General features: G+C 37.0%; 5 protein-coding genes across 5 annotated transcripts; 3 read left to right on the top strand and 2 right to left on the bottom strand. All coding sequences in view use genetic code 12, as the record gives it.

Annotated features, from left to right (window-relative positions):
- Positions 1–141: 141 nt before the first annotated feature.
- Positions 142–1553, bottom strand: PVL30_000347 (uncharacterized protein; the record flags this gene model as incomplete). The annotated part of the gene is made up of 2 exons (XM_061119163.1): positions 142–1399; positions 1546–1553. 2 exons carry the CDS (start codon positions 1551–1553, stop codon positions 142–144), a joined length of 1266 nt encoding a protein of 421 aa, XP_060975146.1.
- A 1566-nt stretch (positions 1554–3119) lies between these two features.
- Positions 3120–5204, top strand: PVL30_000346 (uncharacterized protein; the record flags this gene model as incomplete). Its single annotated transcript, XM_001527783.2, has 1 exon — positions 3120–5204. The coding sequence occupies one exon, from the start codon at positions 3120–3122 to the stop codon at positions 5202–5204; it is 2085 nt and encodes a 694-aa protein (XP_001527833.2).
- Positions 5205–6260: 1056 nt separating this feature from the next.
- On the top strand, positions 6261–7271 carry PVL30_000345 (uncharacterized protein; the record flags this gene model as incomplete). The annotated part of the gene is made up of 1 exon (XM_001527782.2): positions 6261–7271. The coding sequence occupies one exon, from the start codon at positions 6261–6263 to the stop codon at positions 7269–7271; it is 1011 nt and encodes a 336-aa protein (XP_001527832.2).
- A 220-nt stretch (positions 7272–7491) lies between these two features.
- On the bottom strand, positions 7492–8568 carry ETR1_1 (mitochondrial 2-enoyl thioester reductase; the record flags this gene model as incomplete). The annotated part of the gene is made up of 1 exon (XM_001527780.2): positions 7492–8568. The coding sequence occupies one exon, from the start codon at positions 8566–8568 to the stop codon at positions 7492–7494; it is 1077 nt and encodes a 358-aa protein (XP_001527830.2).
- A 4164-nt stretch (positions 8569–12732) lies between these two features.
- PVL30_000343 (uncharacterized protein) lies at positions 12733–16392 on the top strand (the record flags this gene model as incomplete). Its single annotated transcript, XM_001527779.2, has 1 exon — positions 12733–16392. One exon carries the CDS (start codon positions 12733–12735, stop codon positions 16390–16392), a length of 3660 nt encoding a protein of 1219 aa, XP_001527829.2.
- Between the last annotated feature and the right edge of the window lie 75 nt (positions 16393–16467).

The following is a 16467-nucleotide window of genomic DNA, read 5'->3' as shown; positions in this document are numbered from 1 at the left end:
TGACATCCCCCCTAGGTTGCTTGAGGAGGAGTTACTAAATGACGGTCCTTGGTTGCCACAAGGGAAGGCATGGACTTTTCGCCAGCATAAGTAAGTTATAAATTTGGGTGTAGCCCAGGACTTAAAATTGGGGGCTGTTCGTTAAAAGGTGCCTTGTGATAAGGCGGTACCCTCTCCGCACCCCACTGAAAAAAAATTTGATAATGTATGTAATTTCAATGGACAATTTTTTGGAATGAATAATGCCCAACTGGTGTCAAAAAAAGTAGTAGGCCATTTATATGTGGCAAAGTAAATGCGCAATTGATTGTAAGCGCTGGATAATTCGTGACTTAAAGGCTGCAAAGTCGGTGATTCCCGGTAATACTCTCTAACGTGTCTGTAATTGATGTCACGAGAGTTATACACGATACCCCGGGGGTCGGGTTTCTTAAAGACAACACAAGGTGGACTGTGGCGATGACTAGTAGTGAGTGCCATCGTACCAAGTCCCAGCAATCCCGTTGTGCTGTTGGTGATAGCTAATTCAGCGGCCATAGCGGTTTTAGAAAGAGGCCGATTTGGTGGAAAAGGAGCAGTCCGGTTGATATTGACTCTGTGCTTATCTGGACGTGCAGGTGAAGATGTGATTTCAAGTTTCTGTGCTTTGTTTTCATCAATAATGTCTTTGAGTGTTTCTGGAGCTGTGTCAGGAGTTGTTTCTAAGTCCAGAGTACTAACGATAAGTTGATGATTTGTATCAGGAATATGTGTAATGGGTTTAAGCGCAGTGGCGGCAATTGGTGTGGGAGTGGTGGGTAAGTCCCGATAACAACGTGGTAAACCATTCCTTAAAAAGTGATGGACAGGAGGACGGCGACATGGTTTACCTTTAATGTTAGGTGGAACCAATTCATAAAAGCTTGAATCGAAAACGTAACAGAAATCCCAATAAGATGTGGTTTCTTTGTGGATTTGTTTGATAACTTTATGGATTGGTTTGTGCAGGAACGCGGTTCTTAAGAGTTGTACTATGACCGTATCAAAATTAGGTCTCAAGTAAGGTAAGGCGTCAAGTTCGCGAAGGAGTTGGAGCAACTCATGATAAGTTTTAACCGGAGTTGTTAAAGTAAGAGCTTTGTCATATGAGCGTTGGCAGTATTTGTCGTACACCGTGTCTGGTACGTTCCAACGTAACATGAAACTTAAGAAGCTCCATAAATGTTTTCTGCGTGTAATTTTTGAGCGAGCAGAGCGAAATTCAGCTAATTCTGACCAGTCGGCACGGTTGCCTGCGTCGACAATAGCTTGATAAAGATGAGCGGCATTAAATTGGACATACCGTATCTGTGGAATGAGGGTTTTAAGAAGTGTTTCCCTAGTTGTAAAGTCCAAATTACGAAGGCGATACCTTGTGTAACTGATGGTACCTATTGGCTTAGTATTTGACTGAGAAATTCGTAAATAACGCAAAAGCGTTGAAAAGCAAAAACGAAAAGGAAACTTGAGGGTTCGCCAGATCCAACCAAATAAGGTAGTCTTTGATTTTACAGGCTTAGCCTGGACTCGTTCATTCGTGTAGAAGATGAGGTTTGAGAGTCCGCGACTGTGGAAATTGTAGACTTGGTGTTGGTTGTTTTTGCTTGGTTTCTTGGTTCTCCTGTTGAAATGCCTTTTGACAATAGAAGAAAGAAGGTTATAGATTGTATTCAACACGGCGAACAGTGTGAAGATAAAGGTGAGAAGCGACCAGTAGTGGAAAATGTTATACCAATTGATTGAAATAAGAACGACTTTCGTAATTGCGTGCCAAAGGAGTGCGATCCAGGAAGGGGCAGTGTCGCTTAATTGGATTCCAGAAACGAGGTCTAAAATTGAAAATTCGGATAGAATACTTACGTCTAAGTTACGGAACGTCGTAGTGAAGTGTTTAGGTGTCAAGGTTTGACTAATTTGATTAGCTAATATTTTACTTGGGTCGTTAAGTGGGACTGTAAAAGTGATATTAGAATTGAGAAACCATTCGAATGGCAAGTGATTGATAAATATGTGGAGAACTTGTGGGCCAAGAGATGGCAGAATGTTTAAAAGAGGTTGGAGCAATGGTCGGGTGTTAGCGTTGGCGCTGACCATAGTGATGACTCCAATAATAAGGCAGATAATGATAGTGAAGCTGTCTGCGAGTTGGCGTAGTGTAGCTACGGACGATGTGTATCTGGTTAGGACCTCCATGTCAGAGATAAGTAGTGTTCGGTATGCTTATGTCTGAACAGTAATAGTGATATTACTTAGTTTTGTGTGTGAACTAAAGATATAACATTAGAACGTTATTATACTGAGAGTTAGTTGATCTAAAGCTATCTACTCTAAAGTTGTCCTCTAGAAGTATATATCGAGGAGGTCTATCTAACTGGGATCTTGGTGGCTATTTAAGCTCTTCTCAACAACCTCAGAAGACGTAGCACAATGTCTATCTCGGGAAAGTACCGGCTCTCTAATTGGCTAGCGTATATGCAGATCGCTAGTCTGATGCCCAGAGGCGGATAAACTCGGGATGACAAGATGGTACGGTCCTTCAGGTGTTCTACAAGAGGTTAGTAAAGGAGCTACCTATGGGTTGGTAGCGAGCTTAATCACCTCGTAGATGCCCTGTATGTGACATTTATTTTATTTTATTTTAATCTTTGTTCCTTCTATTGTTGAACAATAACAATACCACGAAGAAAAACATAATACAATCCTCATCGTCTTCCTTTACTGCTCAAGTATACTTCAGTTTGATTAATTTAACTAGGGGGGGTTTTGATTAGTTTATTCATTTTTTTTCTTTCTTTCTTCTCTCAAATCCATCCAAGGATTGAAGCTTTTATCATACTTTACTCGTATCTTTCACAAACCACGTTACAGTGTTTGACACTTTGCACTGCACAAGATAGGCCCCGACAAATCCATTATCAAAGATACTGTATCTTAACCTTTCAAGAAAAATTAAAATTAATTTAAAAAAAAAAAAAAAGGAAAAGAGTGAGAGCGAGAGAGAGGGGGGGGGAGAAAAATTAAAAGAGAAAAAAACAAAGAAGAAACGAACAAGAAAGAGCACAATCAAACCCGCTTTTTAGTCATCCCCATACTAGACCCTAATGACAATAACCATTAGCTCATCTTCAGAAAGCTCCTTATCAGATTCAACATCAAAGACCAGCCCTGCCTCGTTTATAATGGACTATAAATCTAATAACATGAACCATAGCCAACACCACAATCAAAATCATTACCCCGATAATCAACAAAATGCATCTTCATCTTTGCAACAACAACAACAACTGCAACAACTTCAACTGCAACAACAACTGCAACAACGACCTCCCAGACCCAAGAATGATGATGCCCCTTCAATATATGACCTTATCATGGATGACGACAACTCATCAATGGAAATTTTTAAAATGTATCTGCACAAATCGTATCTACCTCACAATCAACGAATCTCGAATATTGCATGGCGGATTCAGAATAAGAAAATGCTAACTGCAACCAGTAAGCCCATTCCCATTAATATCAATAATAATAGTGGCAGCAACAGCAACAGTAAAGGACGATCAAGGAGTGGTTCAATGGTCTCAAAACCCATGGCTCGGTCCAATTCAAATTCGAAATCAAATACAATAACAACTACGAGTGCAAGCATGGAAAATAAATTGCCCATTTTTGCCAACAATACAAGGCTACTACAAACAAAATTGTCTGACACCAACACAAATACAAACAAAAACAAAAACTCAAACACAAACACAAACACAAACACAAATGGGAATATCAAGAATAAAATTGAAAACACAAATGAAAAAACACCAGAACCCAATATCAATAACCCTAATATGGACGATTTTGATTACGTCGCACATATAAGAAGAATAAGCAAAACAGACCAGCCAAAGGATTTTGCTGATGAGGTCGAGAATGACTTATTCCTCTCCTCGTATATTGGCAACTTGTCCAATGGGATTGGAAGTACAAACCAAAATACAGCACCATCGTCAGTATCGACATCCTCCCCTGCATTCAATAAATTTAAACACCCACAAAATAGTTTCACCACAACTAATACGACAGGCACAAGTGGTAGTGGTAGTAGTAGTATTACGACAACGACCACAACACCGCCACCACCACCACCAGCAGCACCACCAGCAGCACCAGCCTCTACATCATCGTTATCGACATCGGCTCCCTTACTCAAAAGACTGAATAGTGCATCATTAAAAAGAAGGCTGACGATAAATTCAACAACCCCAAAGAAAATCCTCCAATGCACAAACTGTGAGACAAAGACTACACCGTTGTGGAGGAAGTCTAATAACGGCGACCTATTATGTAACGCGTGTGGATTGTTTTATAAGCTTCATGGTGTTTTAAGACCATTGAACAACAAGAACAAAGCAGGAAGCTCTAGCTCGGGTTTGAGTTCTGCTGAGGTTGCAAAAAAGAGAATGAATAATAACGATAGGAAAATTAGTAATGCCAATGTCAATTTGTTTAATGGAATGAATGTGAAGCTGCTGGGAAATCAATCTTTTTTACATCCACATCCACATCCTCATCCTCATCCTCATCCACCACCACAACAACCACCACAACAGCAACAGCAGCAACAACATGCCCCTAGTACGTTACATAAAAACTACATACAATCGCCAGCTCAGCACCAGTTCCATCAGCAATATAATCCAACATTTGAACAACAACTATCTAGGGAACAATTTCATGAACAGCCCCAACCCCAAAATCATCAACAACAATTTCCAAATATGGGACCGCCTCAATCACAAGACGATATAGACAAACTACTTAATATGAACCTTTTCCAGTCAGATTTTACCGATAGTCCTCAGGGTATGTTTCTCCAAGATTTTCAAAACCAGGCATCGCAAACATCGCAAACATCGCAGCCATCACAGCTATCACAGCCTCCGCCAACAAACTCATTTATTTCTTTTGGTCACCCGCAAGAGCATCATCAACTGCACGGACAAATACACCATCATATGGGTAATGTTGACAGCTACGACCAGCAACTGCAGGAACATCAACAAAATCGGTTTCACAATCTGCAACTACAAAATCAAGACCTTCATCACCAGCATCATGACGAGATAGACTTGCTAGAACCAGATGGCGGCCCTCCAGTTGATCCAATGAATGATTTAAATTGGCTACACTTTTGAATTTTCAATTGAAAGAATGCAAATCAAGGTATAAACCCCATATTTATCAAGTTAGGTAAATAACAGATTACTAAAGGCATTGTTAGAACTTATATTGTTGATTTTTTTGTTGTTGTTGTTGTTGTTTTTTGATCTAGTATTTTAAACATGTAGAGTAGATATATAAACGTGCTCTTTAGTACTTGGTATTAAGTAGTAAATTTAATCAATATAACTTTTTTGAATTCCCTTCGATATTTCTTCTTCTTCTCTCTCTCTCTCTCTCTCTCTTTCCCTCCCTTTATACTTTGTTTTTACCACCCCGCATTTTACAGGACGTTCTTTGGTAGCGCTGTATTTTTACTCCTCAGTACAACCCCCTTTTTGTTTTTGTCCTCACCCCTTACACCATTGAGTTTTGAGTGAGACCATGGACCAAACACCACATCGCCTCTAAAAATATTTCAAACTTGTGATATAGGTAACATACTCCATTTTGTAATGCTCTACAGAACAATACACTACTGAGGATTTCCAACCTAAGTAAAAAAAAGTCTTGAATACACATCATCATTCTTGTAATTTTTCACATGCATTGACTTTAGCTACATGTATTAAATAGAATGTCACTATTGAGTAATGATCTTGTGCTACTACTACTAGTACTAGTACTACTACTAATACTACTCCTCAACTACTCCTTTGCTTTTCGGATCTTGAGAACTCCACTTGATTCATATAAATCACATTTTGAAAAAAAAATTACTTATATATCTTTTATTAGATTTCCACTTTTAATTCCTTTTGGTATCTTTCTTTTGTGGGAAAGAAAATTACCAATCACATCTGCTTCATACTTTACTTTGACTCCAAGTCTCAGTCTTTCTTTCTTTTTCTTTTCCTTTTTCTTTCAATTTCATAGCTCAGCTGATTAGTTTTCAATACCTAGCTAAAGTACTAGGCTTTGAAAACCATAAAAGCAAACCTTTTCACGCTTTTGATTTGCTTACATCCAGTTTCATTTAGAAGATAAATAGAAACTATCAAAAGACTATATTAAAAGTTACGGAGGATAGAATGACTATCAGATCCAACAAATTGCGTCGCAAGGTGAATAGTGTTTCCCATAACAGCTTGAGCTACGTTAGTACTCCTGGATTTGATTCTGGCTCGTCACTCAAGAATTCCAATTCGAGTTCGAGCGCTAGCTCCAGCTTCAATTCACAATGCAGTTCCAATTGCAGTACCGATAATGGAAGTGGTACAAGCATCAAGCATAAGGCTGAATTGGAAGAAATTACTGATGAAACATTGGCCAAAGTGGAAAAGGAATTGATGATTGCTGGGGTGAATGGATTTTCAGATACTTCAGGTGCTTGCAATGAAGAGTTTGAGAATGGGCTGATTCGAGGTATTATGGGTAGTATCGAATCTGGGAAAGTATCAGACATCATTATAGAAGAAGAAGAAAATGAATTGGAGGTGGAAGAGAATTCAAATGATGACGCAAAAAAATATATAGACAAAGAATTTGGTGGTGGTGATGAGAAGAAGAAAGGGGAGGAGGAGGAGGAGGACAAAGAAGAGGATTCTCCTTGCATCAACACAGACGAAGAAGTAACCAAAGTTATGGAACAGTCTATGAGGTTGCGTGAAAGTTTTGCAAAGGAGAGGTCTGAGCCTGCATTTAACAATACTAACCGACTTGTATTTGATGATGGAGCAGTGTTTGGAATTGTTTCAGACTATACCAATGAATGTAGTTTACAACTAAACAGTATTAACAAAAATTTGGATGTTTCTAGTTTCCAAAAGTGGCTCGAAAAAGGCTTTGATAATAAGAATCGAAAGAGCAAAAAAGGAAACACGAGTATTAAAGCTAAAGGCATAGGAATTGAAGCACTTAGAGAATTAATTGAAACTATAAATAGTCTTTTCAGATTGGTGGTTGACTTTATATTTTCATTGTTTTCCCTTGCTTTATTTGGAATTAGATTTTGGATCGTTTTTGTTTTGACGTTGAAGGAGTTGGTATTTCAAACTAGTGATGATTTTAAAGCTATAATGAGCAGAAACAACAAAAAGTAACAATGAAGAGATTATATCTATATACAATTGCATATATCTATGTGAAGATAAATTGAAATAAAAAGGATTGGATTTTCTTAATCAATGTAGTTTAATTCATTTGAAAAAATTATATATATATATATATATTTATATATGAATTATAAAAAGAAATCTAAAAAGAAAAAAAAGAATCTAATTATCTAATTTACTTTACCAAATTCTCTTGCCATCAACTTATTCACTCGTAAAAGATAACTTGTTTGCCTGATTTCTTGGACTCTGCAATTGCATCGACTACTAATTTAGCCAAATCCTGGCCTGCTTTGTAGCTGACTTTATTGTAAGGAACATCGGAAATCTTCCCTGTTTTGTAAATCTCCACCAATTTCTCAACTGTGTCCTTCTTTAAATCCGGGTTGGCATATGTGTTTGCAGTTAACCAAAAAGATCTGGTTGATAAGTTCTTAAACAATTGTAATCTTGCATCATATTCAATCTTGGTACCGCCAACAACACCAAACGAGACTAAGGTACCATTTTTGGATAAACTCTTCACCAAGCTTGGGACAGTTGGGTCACTTGATCCATTCAATGCCAATCTGACATTGCCACCATTGGTGTATTTAGTGATATCAAAATCTTCCTTTGTAAACTCGGATTCGTTGATAACATGTTTTGCACCAAGTTTGATCAATTCATCAGTTACCTCCTGTGGTTTACCGTCTCTGATCACGGAAATGACATTGACATTGTATAATGCTTTGGCTAATTGGATGACAAATTTACTAACTTGTGAGTTACCTGAGTTTTGAACAATCCAATCATTGCCGCCTTTGGTGTCCCAGTCGGTGACATATTGGTTCAAGATCTGGTAAGCGGTGGACGGGTTGATGGAAATGGTGGAGGCTTGGTCAACAGAGATGCCATTGACTTTGATCAAATCTTTTGGCTCGGCAGTTGCATATGAGCGCCATGTACCAAAAGATGGGAGCAATGGAATGACGTGGTCGCCAACTTTAAACTCCGAACCTGCATCTGAACCTACGTGTACCACTTTGAAAACACCTTCGTTACCTCCAACACTTACTGGGTCATTTGGTGTGGTACCAAGATCGGTAAAACGTTTTGGTTCGTTGTAACCACCCACAATTTGACTTAAGTCGGCAGGATTAATTGGTGAGGCCAATGCTTTGAGAACCAATTGTGATGGCTTAACGGCATCAAAGTCAATCTTGAAGTTTGTTGGTTTGAGGACATTGGCAAAGTCGGAACCTGGAGTAGTATATGTAGCTGCTGTTCCTTCAACGGTTGACATTTTAGCTTGTGTAAAATTAGTACGTATATAAGTTAGAGTATACCTGGTGATATAAGTATTAACTCTAGATGTTAACAGTAGTGGATTATTGATTGGATTCTTCAATAAATTCTTGAATATTAACATTGGCAAGGGAGAAACGAGGGTTTTTATAGTTGTGGCGTTTATTTTATTTTTTTATTCTTTTATTTTTTTCCTTTTGTGAATTTGTTGCTTCGCGTGCCAAAGAAGAAGCAAGAAAAGAAAAGAAAAGAAAAGAAGAAGAAAAAAAGGAAAAAAAGAAACAAAGGAACAAAGGAACTCTGAGTCAAAGTAATGGGGAGTGTGTGTGTGTGTGTGTTTAGAGAGATGTGAATTGAGCTGCAATGTTTTATCAATATTGCTGTGGTTGCTAACAATTATCCTTAAATAATCCGGAAAAAGAATATTTTAAGAGAACTTCTCTGACTAGTTACATCATCGAGCAATTGCATATATACGTATAGGGAAGAATATGAGAAGAGTGAATAAACAAAGAGCAAAAGCTGTTTGATGCTTACTAATTCGCTTTCGGAGTTTAACAACAATATTTCAAAGCCCATACAACGTGCATATGCAGCTTTACTTCCTTCACCTTATTACCACCACTATTGTTACCACACCCTCATTCACTCTTTCTACTTTTTCTTTTTCATCTTCCCCAATATGTCAATGTGTCAATGAGCGAAGTTTTCTAATTTTTAAATGTGTTCTCTTCTTCTGTGAGTACAATTCCGCACTTCATTTCCGTTCATAAATTCCGTTCTTGATTCCGCTCTTGATTCCGCTCCTACATTTTGAAGCAACAAGTTTGAAGCTAAAAGCTATAAGCAAAAGGCAAAAAGCAAAAGCAAAAAGCAAAAAGCAAAAAGCTAAAAGCTAAGTTGAAAGAAAGGATGCAAAAAGCAAAGAGCTTCTATGTATGATGGTCAAAAAGGATAATAAAAGGATAAAGAAGAGAAAAACTTGCTCAAGAAAAGAGAATAGAAGAAAGAAAAGGTAAAAAAAGGTAAAAAAAAAGAAAAGAAACAAATAAGAGAACAAATTCATATTCTCCTCTTCTATTGTACCAAATACAAATTAATTTTACTGTTTTCCAATACTTAACCAAGGAAAAAAGTAGTTGTATATAGAATAAACTGGTTCTGTTTTTATTTCTTAAAGTAGATGCTGTGGTTAGGAATAAGGCGTGGTTTGTAGCTTTGTATATTCCGCTACTTTTAAAGTTGCAAATTCTTTAATTTTTTTCAGGATATATACTACAATTAAGGAAAAGACTAGGAAGTAAATCGGGGGAAACAAATTGATGAGGTCATTATAAAAGCATTGGGAGAAGCAAATGTATTGCATTCAACATTCAGTAATTCCTCTCTATATTCTTTTTTTTATTTTCCTTATTTTTGCTTCGTCTTCTTCACTTTTAAATGAGATTGAACGGGGACTCTCCATATGCATTGAATAGATTGCTAGAACCAAAATAAAAAAAACAAAATTAACACGTATGACTTATCAAAGCTTTTAATGGGTCTCTTCTCTATTAACACAAACGGTTTCAAACGATTGTTCATCATCTATGACGAAATAACTGAAATCACAAGAAAGGAAGATTAGAAAAAAAAAGAATATTAAGAAAAAAAAAATGGAAAATCAAGAAACTAATAGAAAACTTTAACGCAAAAGTTTGCTTTTTAGAGTGACTAGTGCTGTCTCATGCATTACTATTATTGTGATTACTTTGAAGCATAATTTATTGTTATTTGTTGTTATTTATTCTTATTTGTTGTGCTGGTGGTAGTGGTAGTACTAGTACTAGTAGTTAAGTAATTTTATCTATTCAACTAAATACAACCTCATTTCTCCACTAATTTCAGAAAGTGATATGGTTAAAGAAAAGAAAAAGGAGCAAAAACAAATCTTAGCATTGAACCAAGCTATTTACCCTTTCTCCATATAGGCTTCTCTACCTTTAAATTTATCATCTTACACAAGGTGTACAGTACAATACTTGATGAGCTAATTATGAAAAACCAAAGAAAAAAAAAAAAGGTAAAGATTGTGAGATGAGATGATGCTGGAAATAAGAGGAAAATTCGAAAAGAAGAACAGACATAGTTGGGATATGGTATAAAATTTATCAACTGCTACATATTTTTACATTCCTTCTAGTTGCAACTAACCTTCTTCCCTTCCTCCCCCCTCTCCCTTCCACCTCCCGGTTTCAATTGACACACTTACATTTGACTTTACCGGTAAATGCGTTGGCTGAATATATACGGTTTTTTTCACTCGATTGGACATGAATAATTAGGTTATATTTTTTAGAAATAAAAATTAATTCACAATGAAGAATCGAAAAGAAACAGGGGGTTTATACAAGAGTTCCATAAGTATGATACCATTGCATATTAGAAGTTTGGTTGCTAGTGACTGGTGATGGCTTGTATATATGTCGTACTTTGCAGAAATTTTCTCCGGCATATCCGTCAGTAACCAAACTCCAAAATGAGATGGTCAAAGTTCTTGAAACTTCCTCTGCATTTTCGGATTTAAAATTAAAAATAAAAAAATTTAAAAAGTTTAAAAGGAATAGGTGGCGCGATGGGGCTTTGTTTACAATTTGTACAAATCGGGATATAATTATGGAGCCGCTACCAATGACAATTATACATCAAAAATAAAAATAAAAATAAAAATAAAAATAAAAATAAAAATAAAAATAAAAATAAGAAAAGAAAAGCTGGCGAGAAAGTGATGCTAGTGCAATCAAACCTGTTTTGAGTTTAAAGATGGTTTGGTACATTGAGCCAGATACAAGAAACAATATAACAAGTAAGAACAATGTGGTTAATCAATCTGTGCATAGGTTTGACATTTGCAACGCAGATTGTAGACAAAACAAAAACTTTTTTCCTTTTCTCAAGAGAGAGCTCAAAACTATTTAGAGAACAATTTATATTCTTTAATGTCCCTTTTTCAAATTTTAGTTTTAAAATCCACCAAAATAATTACCAGCCTCAGAAACAATAACAATGATGATGATGATGAGTGGTGATACAAGTCTACTTTTCTCTCATTCACTCTTTTGCTTTCTCTTCTAAATTTTTTTTTGTCAAACAATAAAACAAACCCTTTGACTAATCTTTATACTAAAAAGAAAGTTGCAAAATTACATACAGTACAGATGCAACTACAGGTACAGGTACAGGTACAGAAACAGAGACAGGTCCAGGGACAATAACAAACACCAGTACAGCCCAATTGTATTTATTAAAAAGCGAATGCAGGAAACTCTTCATAAAGACAATACAGAAATTTGAAAAAAGAAAAAGGATCATTCAAGGTTGCTAGAAACAAAAACATACGTCACCGTGGGAAATTCAAATGCTGGGCTTCCAGTATTATTATTTTTTTTTCAGAAATAATAACCACTTCTTCTTTGTATAGTGTTTTAAATGAAATGGAGTGGTTAACAAAATAGGCTAAGAAATAAATGTATTATCCCATTGGTTCAATTGACCAAAAAACTAAAAAAAGAAAAGAAAAAGAAAAAGGAAAAATGATCAAAAATTATTTTATTCAGTTCTTGATATGGTATGCTATTGCCCAGTGGGGTGGAGGGTGATGATTGATGGTGGACATCATCAAAACAAAGGCTGTGGGATATAAATAACTCCGCACTCAACCTTTCCGCTGTTGTTGTTGTCGTTCTCTATTTTTATATATATATATATATATATTTTTATGGAAAAAAACCAAATAACAAAACAATCCGACAATACAATAATACTCCAAGCTATTTTTACATACATATATATATATATATATGCCATTGCCACTCCTTTCGTATATTCAATTGTACTAAATTTTACTATAAAACAACTGGTATATCCATATCGATAGACTAAAAGACCTACCTTTCACCCACTCCCCTTTCTGCCACAACTTTCGTTTCCTTTTCAACAACCAACTTATTCCAGATCTCTAAATTCATTTTCCCCAGCAGTTTTCCATTTCACTCTTCTTGCTCTGCTAACTAAATAAATATATACCTATATATATATATATCTCACGATATTGGACTTCTTTCATATTTCCTTGAAAAAAATAATCATCATTATTATCAACCACATACCATTATTGCAATAAATGGGTCTATTCTCCAGATTTAAAGGAGAAGATGCAAAAGCAAGTTTAGAGACATCACATCCTCCTCGGCCCTCTACTCATCAACCACACATGCTAAACCCATCAAGCATCGATCTTAGCCCTATCAGAGGTACCCACAATCGCACCAATACAGCTACTTCATACAATGAAAGCGAGTTCCTGTCAACCCCTTCAGCATCGTCATACACTTCAGCAGAGTCTATGGCATACCCTTCATCGCTTGTTTATAAAAGAGGTTCTGCTTCTGCTACCCACCCTCATCAACAACATCAACATCATCAACATCATCAACATCATCAACACCAACACCAACATCAGCAAAAACATCAGCATCAACATCAACACCAACATCATTCTCCAAAACAGAACAACCACATACCAACAGCATTGAGGCCAGGCTTCAATATCGATACAAATATTGAACACCACCATCAAGGAGAACGTAAAAGACTTCAAAGTACTCAGCACCTGGTAATGGAAGCAGCTCGTGATCCTCGCACACCAAGCCCTAACTACCATAACTATGACCACAACCACAACCACAACCAGCCTCAAACTCAAACTCAGAGCCCAGGACAACAACAATATACGACTATAAATGGAAGTGCTTTATTAAACAATGTTGCAGCATCACCATCGCCCACCATTTCCCCATCATCTACAAATCTCAACAAAACTCTGCACAAACCTCTGCCGCATCGCAAGCCCCCTGCACAAGAGTTACCACTTGCCATTCCAAGACCTACTACAACAGATTCAACAGGAGGAATAACAGAAACATTGCATTCCTCAGGATATATTGAGCGAGGTTCTTCAAACCCTATTAATGATTTGTCCGTGGATCCCGCAAAACAACGTTTAATGCCAAAAGAACCAATTGATAAACCCACAAGTTTACCTCAGGATAGTATGCACCACGAAATATCCTTCAACAGACAAGAGGAAAACAATATCTCTTTTGGCCCTAGTGATGCATCTGAATCTGCATCTGCATCTGTATCAACACCTGCTGCACCCATAGGCTATAGTGGCTATCAGCAACCACAGAATTTACCCCCTAATAGTAGTACGCTATTGTCTCAGTCAACAAGTTCCGACGAAGACGATGACAACGAAGATGACCTTAGTTCCACTTCATCCTTTCAACCTACTCAACACCCTATGTATGAGCAATGGAGATTATACTACCAGGCATTAGCATTACAACAACAGCAACAACAACAGCACCAGCAACAGATGCAAATGTACTACGCGCAAAATGGTGGGCACATTCCTCCCGGAACATACCCAATGATGAACTATAATCCAATGGCACAAATACCTCCGTATGTATATAATCCTTCAATGATGCAACAACAACAACAACAACAACAACAACAATCTTACAAATATGCAAACACGCATTCGGAACTTGGTAAACCTAATAAAGGGAATACACACAAAAAGGATCATTTAGCTAGCCAATTGGATAATGAGTCTTTGACATTGCATGACAAAAGTGGTATTGCAAACCATCCTGTTTCAAACTCGTGCACTGATACACGTTTGTCGACAAACGACGAAAACTTTCAAAATTCACCAAATGATTACTTGCAAGCATATGAACAAACCAAACAGAGATACAGAAACTCTACAACGGAGCAATTAGTCAATAACTCAAGAAGGTCAACGCTCAAGTCGAATAGATATTCCTCTGCTCCTAGCCATCATTCAGCAGTTAAAGAACATTTAAATAACACAGAAATCCCACTGTTGGATCAACAGCGAAAACAAAATAGAATTGCATCGTTGGAGCCTAATTTTAAACCCAATCCAGAACCCATTTACAACAGGGAAAATGATTATTATGACGACGACGACGATGATGATGATGATTATGACGAAGGTGTAGATGATACACTTCATTTTACCGAAGAACACATTGCAGAACCTCAACAAGGGCAGCAGTCACAGTCACAATCACAGTCACGCGAGGAATATCATGAGCAAGAAGAAGTAAATGGTATTATTCAGTCGACATCATCCATAAATCTCAATTCATCGAAGTCAACTGGTACTCGACAAATATCCGACTACAACAAGTTTCTTTTTGAAGATGATGAGGACGAAAGAGTAGAAGAGGAAGAAGTAGAAGAATACCAAGTAGAAGAAAATCAAGTAGACGGAGAGGAGAGGAACGGAACCGATTGGAAGCACAACAAAGTCAATGAGCCTAAAGATGACAATGAAACAACAATGGTTGTCGAAGCTGCTCTCCCAATTGAGTCACCAAAACTGTTGCTTAAAACCAACAATGAAGTGCTTATCAGCAGAAAAGACACGACATCATCGGAAGCATCATACAATTCAATACAAAGTGAAGGTAATTTCAAAGTTGGAAAATACCTTAAACCCGAACAAAGTCAAAGCCATGGTCAAAGCATTGGTCAAAGTCAAAGTCAAAGTCAAAGTCAAAGTCAAAAGCAGACAACTCAGCAAACTCAGCACACTCGTGGTAAAAGCAACGACAATCGAAAAAAGAGACAAAGTATGTTACCAAAAGGATTCTCTCTACCACCACTGGCAATGAACTTTCCTAATATGTCCATGCAAGATATGATGCAAACGAAGATGAATCCAATGATGCAAATGGAAATGGAAACGCAGATGCAGATGCCTCATGCGGCTCAATTCTCATCATCACTACCACCACCATCAGCAATGGGCATGGACATGGGTATGGGCGTGGGTATGGGTATGCCTTTTCCATACCCATACCTGATGAATCCAATGTTTTATCAAAATGCAGAGTATGGATCTGGTGCTAGAGCAGCTGGAAACCAATCGCAGTATAAAAGACAGAGTATTGCTGCGTGTGATAGTAACGGCATCAATCGTCAATCCATGATGTTTGATCCAACAATGTTTAACAACAAGCGTAACTCCATGCCCATGTTTGGAAATCAGATGCATCGTCAGATGGGTCAGGCATCCAAGCCAGACTTGGATTCAGTAACTATACGAAAGATTGACGAGTTTAAAAATTTGAGGGCTGAAATTGCCAGTGGGAAAAAATCAATGGAGTATAGATTGCTTTGGACTAAGATGTTGATAACCGCAACTAATTTCAAACTATACAAACACATTAATATCAAGGGTGAATACATCTCTATGGGAAACTCGGCGAAGTCCAATAGAGCAGCTTTTGTAAAGTCATCGACTCAACATATCCAAAAAATTATCAAAGAAATTCAAATAAACTCGCAACGTGCAAACAAAAAAAATGGTGAAAATGAAAATGCAAATGAAAATGAAAATGAAAATAAAGATGAAAACAACGTTAAAGTCGTAAAGGATACATTGAAATGCAAAGCATACTTTATATTTGCATGTTTGTTGAAGAACGACTTTTATGATGCCTATGGTGAAGATTTCGATATCAAGAAAAACATTCCACTCGCGATCGAATACTATGAAAAAGTGTTAAGCATTAATCCAAAGGACACTAGAGTGCTCTACAAATTAGGGGAAACGTTTGAGTATGAGTTTGAAGATAAAAAGGATTATGCCGTAGAATATTATATGAGATCGGCACAATATGGTTACGACAAGGCGCTGAAAAAATTAGCCAAGTTTGGCATCAATGTTGAATCTATATAGATGGACAATTTTATAGTTGTTAATTTCCGATTGCATTAACTTTTGATCAAGTCAAACCACACACTCTGTAGTAAT

The sequence above is a fragment of the Lodderomyces elongisporus genome, chromosome 1 (genome assembly GCF_030384665.1).
Source record: "Lodderomyces elongisporus chromosome 1, complete sequence".
NCBI lineage: Eukaryota > Fungi > Ascomycota > Pichiomycetes > Serinales > Debaryomycetaceae > Lodderomyces > Lodderomyces elongisporus.
Note: the sequence above shows the minus strand (reverse complement) of the source record. Positions and strands in the feature narration are given on the sequence as shown.